General features: G+C 51.3%; 1 protein-coding gene across 1 annotated transcript; it reads left to right on the top strand.

Moving 5' to 3' along the window:
* The first annotated feature begins 1,860 nt into the window (after window positions 1–1,860).
* Window positions 1,861–8,197, top strand: IRF8 (interferon regulatory factor 8). Its single transcript, XM_009069220.1, has 8 exons — window positions 1,861–2,034; window positions 3,220–3,403; window positions 4,477–4,565; window positions 5,031–5,142; window positions 5,414–5,461; window positions 5,904–6,290; window positions 6,854–6,969; window positions 8,021–8,197. Exons 1-8 carry the CDS (start codon window positions 1,861–1,863, stop codon window positions 8,195–8,197), a joined length of 1,287 nt encoding a protein of 428 aa, XP_009067468.1.
* Window positions 8,198–8,444: the final 247 nt, after the last annotated feature.

Below are 8,444 nucleotides of genomic sequence, written 5' to 3'. Positions count from 1 at the left end.
AGAGGGCAGGGACCAGCACCGGTCCCGACCCCGACTGTCCTCACGCCTCCAGGGATGAAGGGCAAGAGTGATGCGGGACCTTAGCGATGCGGAGCGACCCCATCCCGGTTCCCACGGGCGCAAGGGCCGAGCCCGCAGGATGCTGAGGTCGCGAGAGATGCTGTCCCTGTTGCTGTGGGGCAGAGCCCGGGCCGGGCGGGTTGGGCAGGGCTCGGCGGGGTGATGGCTCGGGGCTCCCCCTCGGTGTGCTGGAGGCTGCTCTGTCCTGGCACGGAGCCGCTGGGGAGGGATCCTTGCCCGGGTCCTGTGTGTGTTGGCTCACGTGGCTAGCGGCAGCCTGGAGGGGCTTTCTGAGCCTTTTTTCGGGAAGGAAGATGGAGCTCTGGCCTCTGGCAGTGATGGGAAGAAGCTTTTATAGGAAGCTGCCTGATTTAGAAGTGTCCCATTCCTGTCAGTGTTCATAGTCAGCTTGGCTAAAGCCTTGTGCAACCTGATTTGATGGGAGATGTCCCTGCCCAGGGCAGGGGATTGGGACTAGATGATCTCTAAGGTCCATTCCAACTCCTAAAATTCTTTGATTTATTCCAGCATGATTTTTGAGACTCTTCATTTTGGCATAAGTCAGGTTGGGTGCAGGAGCCCCCAGAGAGGCTGTGTGTGCCAACATCTGTTCAGGGATGAGCTGTGAAGCCCTTTAGGGCATCCAGCTGGGATTCAGAGCTGTGCCCTTGGTTTTTTGGCTCTCACCATCCCTCAAAGCAGAGTCTGTGCTATGAATGGACAGAGACATCTCTGTGCTGTTGGGCAACAGTAAGGCAGTGGAGAAGGGACAGAAGCTGGTGGCACTGAGCTGATGGGACGCTGTGGCAAAGTAGGGACCATAGGGGCTTAGGCTGTACTGGGAACATACTTTTCTCCCCCAAACTTTTCAATGGGGCAGTAAATTAAAACGAAGTGAGGGAGAGGTAGTCCTGTAAACTTTGGAGGAGGGCTGCGAGCTGAAAAGGCCTGAGGACTTTATCCTGGTTACTTCTATCAGGTCATGAGCTCCTGAAGTCCCTGTGGGTCTTGTCCTGGAGGTGACAGGGAGTGTTGGGAGAGTTAAGCCTGACACTGCTTCCAGCTGGGTGGGAGAAGCTTTCTCATGTGTCCTCCATGATGTCACCCAGTGGTTTGGGCTAAAAATAACCTGAGGTCCCCAGCAAGGGTGGTTTGACTTCTCCCTGCTCCATCCTGGTATTAGTGTTCTGTTCCAGAGAGTTGATTGTGTTCCCAATCCCTAGAACCAGCACCTGCTCCCCGAGTAGTGCCTGGTGAGAGAGGCTCTTGTCTCCTCTGGGCCAGATCCTTGGCCAAGACTAGCTAGGGACAGCTCTAGCACCCATCACTAATGGGTGTCTGCCATGGGGTGGCCTGTCTGATGTCCCTTGCTTGGGTGACAACACAACCAGGTGCTTTAATCCTCATCCATCTGCTTCTTATGGGACTTATCCCACAGCAAACCAGGAGTCAGCAGAGCAGCAAGGAGATTGTTTGTGTGAGCAGGGCTTGGAAACCTCTGGAGGAGGAATTAGTAGGAATTCAGAGGGAATTGCCTTGATTTTAGCATTATAAAAGACATAAATACGGAATTAGAGAGTCCCAGAATGGATTGGGTTGAAAGGAACCTTCAAGCTCTCATTCCAACCCCTGCCATGGGAAAACCTTGGCATGTGGGACTTGGCAGAGGTGCCAAAAGCTGCTTGGCCTTGCAGGCAGTGCTGCTGCCAGCTGTGCACAGCACAATCCCTGCCCCCAGCTGTGGTGGGATGATCCTGGGAATGCTAAAAGGCCTTGGATCTCTCCCTCCCTCCATGCAGGATGTGTGACCGGAATGGAGGGCGACGGCTCCGGCAGTGGCTGATCGAGCAGATTGACAGTGAGATGTACCCTGGGCTCATCTGGGAGAATGAGGAGAAAACCATGTTCAGAATCCCATGGAAGCATGCTGGGAAGCAGGACTACAACCAGGAGGTGGATGCTTCTATCTTCAAGGTAGGGACAGATATATGATGTCTTTTCTTGCTGGTTCTTGGCTCTGCAATTCTGTTTTGTCCCATTGGTGGGACATGTCCATGTTGGCTATGGGTTCTGCATCTCTAACACTTGCCAGGGATGCTTCATTCTCCAGTTGGTCTCCTAAGGTCTTTTGGGAGGATTTATTCATTTTTGGAATGTTGTTGCTACTTTTGGGTTCACTTCCATCATGTTTGAATCCAGCCTTGTGAGGAGAAGGGGCTCCATGTGCTCCTTTTGACCTGCTCTAAAGCTTCTTATCAGTTTTTCCTGAAAAAGGTTGGATTTATCAAAAAAAAACCCAGCCAAAAAGAACTTTGCAGGAGGGAAGGATTTCCCTGAAGGGGGTTTTCCAGTTTGGGGGGAAAATTCCATTTTGAACCAAAAGGGTCAGGTCTTTCTTAAGAATTCCCTTCCCTCTGCTCCTACTTCCAAGTATCTGTACAGGTGAGTGAGTTCACTTTCAGGGCAGTGCCAACTGGTTAGCAGCTGGTTTGGGAGCACTGAGTTATGAGGATGGAATTGAATTGAGCCATTTGAAGATATTGCTATATCCATAAATGAAATAAAGATGCATATTTAAATATATATTTTTCCATCTCCTTTCAGGGGTAAAAAAATCTCTCACCAAGGACACAAATGATGATTTGATCTTGAAATAAACCAGTTTTCATTTGAAAGCTGCTTTATTTTAAAATCAAATCATCACTTGTGGTTTTGGTGAGAGAATTATTAATCAGGAGCTGGAAAATGAGGTTTGTTTTGATTTTAATTGAGGTGTTTCTGGCTCATTAGCAGCAGCTCAGTCGGCAGCGATTCTGCACGTCCCCAGCACATCCTGACCTGTTGGTTGCAGAGATAAAGCCACGTATTATGTTCTTGACCTTTGCTTTTTTTAAACCTTGGGGCTTACAAGCCCTTCCTGCAGCCTTGGGACAGGTAGTGCTGCTCTTCACCCAAATCCCCATGCCCAGGTGTGGTGGTTGTGCACCTGTGTGCAGTCTAGGAGTGAATCCCCATGGGATGGTTGAGGGGTACAAGGGCAGAACAAGATGCAAAATACTCTGTGCAGTCTTAGCTCCTTCCTCCTCCCTGAGCTTGAGGAGCTTTGTAGAGCTCATGTGGAGGATTATTTTCTACTTCATTTGTTGTTCTTTGCTTTAGGCTTGGGCTGTTTTCAAAGGCAAGTTCAAAGAAGGTGACAAGGCTGAACCTGCCACATGGAAGACACGACTGCGCTGTGCTTTGAACAAGAGCCCTGACTTTGAGGAGGTGACAGACAGGTCCCAGTTGGACATCTCTGAGCCCTACAAGGTCTATAGGATTGTGCCAGAGGAGGAACAGAAATGTGAGTTCCCCACTAGAGGTCTGACCCATGTCATGAGTCCATCCTGTAACCACAGACTTGTGCTGCTGACCTTTGTGTGAGCAGAGCTTCCTGGCCAGCCCTTGCTCTTGTGCTGGGACTCTTTGCTTGTCCTGCTTGCAGATGTCCCTTGCATCACTGTGGTGGCAGGGAGGGGAGGAAGAGGAGGGTGGCCAGGCTTTTCTACCCTCCCAAACAGCTGCTTAGGAAACAGGGAACAACAACATCACGTAAGCTTCCACCCCTAATGATGGAAGCAAATCTCAGGAGCAAATCCCACATCCTTCCTTTCTTGGGGGGAGGTCCGTGAGCCCAAATCCCTTGTCCTCCCAACTCCTTATGTGGATGGTGAGGAGCTCAATAAATCCCTTCTGTTGCCAGCAGTGCTGGAGCAGCAGTAACTGCAGAGAGCAGCTCTGATGTCCGGTGTGGCCCAGGTCACCCTAAGTATATCTCTGTGGTTAGGTGTGTGTGTGCTTTCTGCTTTTTTAATAAGTGAAAAACTTGCCAAAAAAGACTTAATTTTGCTGTCAGGAAATCTGCCTTTAGCATCTTTGTCTCCTCCAGCTTGTTCACACAGGGACTGTGCTGCTTCTATGCAAATGGCACTGCAGGTTCCCACCAGCAGCATGACAGCACTGCGGTGGCTGGTGGAAAAAGGAGAAGCAGCAGCAGCAGCCTCAGTCTCTGGGGTGCTCAAAAAAACCCCCAACCCTCTCCTCTGTGCCAGCTCTGCCTCTGCTACCAGCCAGGTTTGCTTTGCTGCTGGTCACAGGTTGGACTTGATCTTGGAGGTCTTTTTCAGCCTCATTGATTCTGTGGTTCTGGGGATGCTTTGCACTTGGGCAATGGGTAGTAAACTAGGTTTTGGCCCCTAAAAGCAGCTCTGGGGAGGGCTTTGAGCCTCTCCAAGGTGCCTCTCTGCTGTGCTCTGGTTCCTGGTGTTTCAGCACTTTGATGGGGTGAAGTGGTTTAAACCCCCATCAGTGAGATGAGGTGTGTGTGGATGTAGGATCCTTACTGTGTCCTCACTCCATCCTGCCCTCTCCTTCCAGCCAAAGCAGGAGTTGCCAATGGGAACTACCTGAATGATATCACAGAGATGGATTGCAGCTCCTCTGCCATTGATGACCTCATCAAAGAGGTAAGTCCTTACCGTGGCTTCAGGTTACCTTGGCTGGAGGGGAATTGATGGGTTAATTGTCCAATAAAGCATTTACTTCCTAAAATTCCATCTACAAAGCTTTGGGGATCAGCAGTTCTGGGTTTTGCAGCTCATCCATGTGTGCCAGCACCAGGACTTGGGTGTAATGATGCCTTGTGCTTTTGGTTTGCATCTGGGTGGGCAAGACCTTCACTAGGGGATGGAGTATGTGTCACAGCTCTGTTCCCCTTCTCAGCCACGTCACATCTGGCTGCTTCTGCTCAGTAGCTCTTCAGGGTGTTATTTGAGTGTACAGCCTGGGCATTCTTGAGCTTTCCAAGCCCAAAAATCCATTGGCATCTGTTGGCATTGCCATTTGAACCTTCTCTGAGCACTGCAGGTGTCTTAGTGCAGGGCAGCTGCTGTATCAGCCCTGCTCTGACCTCGGTATCTGGTCTTGCACAGCCTCCCTGTGTAGATGAATACCTGGGGATCATCAAGAGGAGCCCCTCACCCCCCCAGGAGACGTGCAGAAACCCCCCAATACCTGACTGGTGGGTGCAGCAGCCCAACCCTGGTGAGTAGCCAACAGCTTGTGCTGTTTGAGACTGAGATTTGCCTGGGCTAGGAAATATCTTTCTGTTCAATGAACAAACAGCTTTGTTTTACCTTCCTTATTAATGTTTAAAGTCCTAATGTTGAAATCCACTTGGGAGGATTTGCTGGCATGTCTTGGGTGGGAGCTGAGAAGGTTGGGATGGAAAACCGGGGGGATGATGGAGGGAAGAGTGGAATTGGGGTTTGGAGCTGTGCTCATAGGCTCAGCTTGGCTTTCTCTGTGCCCACAGCATTGCCCCTGATGAATGGATACTCTGGCTATGAGCAGTATCACTCAGGTAAGGCACCTCACCTGCTTTGGGGCCATCAAGTGCCTCTTTGGGGTTCCCCCTCTGTGTGGTGGCACCAAGTGGCTCTGCCCCTGCTCCGTGCCTTGGGGGGAGGCTTTGCTCTGGGTTTAGGAGCACTGAGTATCCCCACGTTTTGCAAACACCCTGCCTGGTATCCTGTGGCCACTTCCTGGCATGGGATGGTGGGATCAGCCAGACCTTTGGTGTGGGGATCTGCCCACAGCAAGGAGAGTGTGGAGCAAAGGAGGAAGAGGTTCAATACTGGGAGCTCTTGCTGGTCATCTCTGTGCGGGGCTAAGTGCTGGGGTAGATGTTCCTCCAGCAACAGAGACTTCCTCCCAGGAGCTTTTGCTGCTTTCGTGGGGATGTAGGCATTGCAATAAGGAGCAGGTATGGTTTGGCTTTTCCTCATAGCCACATCACCTTCCAGGTTACTCCCAGATGGTGATCAGCTTCTACTACAGTGGGAAACTGGTGGGCCACGTCAGCACCTCCTGCTCTGAGGGCTGCAGGATCTCTCTGAGCCAACCTTCCAGCCATGGGGAGAAGCTCTATGGCCCAGATGCCCTGGAGCACATTCGATTCCCCTCAGCCGATGCCATCCAGAACGATCGCCAGAAGCAGATCACCAGGAAGCTCTTTGGTCACCTGGAGAGAGGTGTCCTGCTCCACAGCAACAAGCAGGGCATCTTCATCAAAAGGCTGTGCCAGGGAAGGGTCTTCTGGAGTGGGAACACCATGGTCTACAAGGACAGACCCAACAAACTGGACCGGGATGAGGTGGTGAAGATATTTGACACCAGCTTGTTCTTCAGAGGTTTGTAGAAGCTTATGGGTCCTCTTGCTTGGTGCTGGGACTTCTGTCCTTTCCTGGGGGGAATAAATCCCTGAAGTGGTTGATTTAAGCTGATCAGCCAAGAGATGTGGTGAACAACCATGGTGGGTGGTAGTGAGTTTGGGAAACCTTCAGGAGGGTGAAGGAAGGGTATGAGTGGTACAGTCCCCATGGCTCTAGTCAGAAACTTTTCCCTGGAGAAGCCAAGGCAGTTCTGGGATTCCAAAGCCTTGGGACAATGCGTAAGGAGCTTTTGGGGCCTGTACCCAGTGTGGGACCCCCTTGGTGGGGCTGAAAGAGTAGAGCCCTTGTCTCTTGGAGCACTTTGAAATCCTCACTACCTATTACTCATGGTTCCCAAGTGCTCTGGATGAGGAGGTGATGCTTCCATTCCTAGGGAGAAATAAGCTGGTGGTTTGAGCCAGTAGAACTTCCAGTTGGAGGCTTTGCACAGCAAAGTGGCTTCTCTTGAGCTTACAGCTTCCTTGCAGGGCATTGGTGCTTGATCCCAGAGCTTCCAAGTAAGTGTTCCCTTCTCCTTGCAGAGCTTCAGCAGTACTACAGCAACCAGGGTCGCTTTCCTGACAGCAGAGTCATGCTGTGCTTTGGAGAGGAGTTCCCAGATGCAATTCCACTGAGGAATAAGCTCATCCTTGTCCAGGTATGGCCATTGGGGCAGGGTAGAAGGGTGATACAGGCTAGACAAGGTGGGAATTTGGGCAGCAGAGCTCCTCAGGTAGGGCTCTATCTTCAACCCTGGAGCCTTCAACCCAACAGGGCATTTGGGTGCTTAAATGGGAGGGTTGGAAGGTGTGCTGTGAGGGTCAGCTTATCCACAGCCTCCTGAGAGCTGCTGGGGCTGCTCGTGGTCAGATTCCTTGATCCAGGTAGATTATGTTTGCAAACAAGTATCTCAAATGGTGGCACAAGCTGTTGTAAAGTGCTGGGAAAGCTGGTTTCTTCTTCCTGTTCCTGGCTCAGCACTAGGACCTCTGTCCTTTCCCATGGGAAATGGGGAAGTAGATCCCTGGAGTGGCTGATTTCAGCTGATGAGATGTGGTGAACAGCTATGGTTGGCAGCAGTGAGGTTGGGAAACATTCAGGAGGGTGAAGGAGGGCATGGGATATCTCTGTGGCTTTAGCCAGAAGTTTCTCCCTTGAGAAGCTGCAGGAATTCTGGGAACCCAAAGCCTTGGGACAATGCATGAGTAGTTTCTGGAGCCTGCACGCAATGTGGGACCACCTAGGGCTGACAGGGCTGTGACAGCAGAGACATGGCACAGAGGGCACAGGGAAGGTGTTGTATTCCTCCTTGAGCAAGCAGGGACCTGCCAAGTCTGTGAGGTCTTGGAGGGCACTTAACAAGTTCAGAGACTTTTCCTGTGCCTCCCTGCACACCTTTCTGACCTGGTCACCTCTTGCCATGGCTGTCTGGCCCAGAAGACCATTCTGCATGTGCTGGGACATCTCCCAGCATGTCCTTGCACCTCAATATCTACTGGGAGCAGCTCCTGTGGCTGCACCTTCAGTCTTGGAGGTGCTTGTGGAGTTGGACTTGTTGTCTTCATTGGACTTGTTGTGTTTGGCACAACTGTTTATCCCCCACCCCATCCCCTGCTCCTCTGCTTCTGGGGGTGGATGAAGCAGTGGGAGATGATATCCAAAGAAGTTCCTTTTCACTCAGCATCTCCATGACTTTTCTTCTTGCCAAGGTGGAGCAGCTGTGTGCCAGGCAGGTGGTGGAGGAGGCTGGCAAGACCTGCAGCAGCAGCCCTATGGTGCCCATAGCTGATGAGCCACAGCATGACCAGGTGTACAGGATCTTTCAGGACATCTGCACAACACACCAGAGGCCTCTCTTCAGGGAGAACCAACAGATTGCTGTCTGAGCCTCCTCCTCTGCTGTCTGAGCCTCCTCCCCACACTCACAGCCTGGTAATTGAGTCAATCTACACCCAAATTGCTCCCATTAGTGCCTAAAATGCCTTTATGGGTTGGTTCTTTGCTGTTTCTAATCCAGAGTCTGTATAAATCTAGTGGGAAATACTGCCATGAGCAGGTTTGGATGTTCCTTGTGAGTCCTGCAATCAGTGTGTGATACAAAGGACTTTTGGAGTGCCAGAAGTGTGTGTAGTT

The sequence above is a fragment of the Acanthisitta chloris genome, unplaced genomic scaffold (genome assembly GCF_000695815.1).
Source record: "Acanthisitta chloris isolate BGI_N310 unplaced genomic scaffold, ASM69581v1 scaffold14782, whole genome shotgun sequence".
NCBI lineage: Eukaryota > Metazoa > Chordata > Aves > Passeriformes > Acanthisittidae > Acanthisitta > Acanthisitta chloris.
This window is presented reverse-complemented; position numbering and strand designations above follow the sequence as displayed.

Coding starts and splice junctions, on each gene's coding strand:
- IRF8 (XM_009069220.1), top strand. CDS start 1,861: ATGTGTGACCGGAATGGAGGGCGACGGCTCCGGCAGTGGCTGATCGAG. Junction 3,404..4,476: donor GCCAGAGGAGGAACAGAAAT/GTGAGTTCCCCA, acceptor CTCTCCTTCCAG/CCAAAGCAGGAGTTGCCAAT. Junction 5,143..5,413: donor GGTGCAGCAGCCCAACCCTG/GTGAGTAGCCAA, acceptor CTGTGCCCACAG/CATTGCCCCTGATGAATGGA.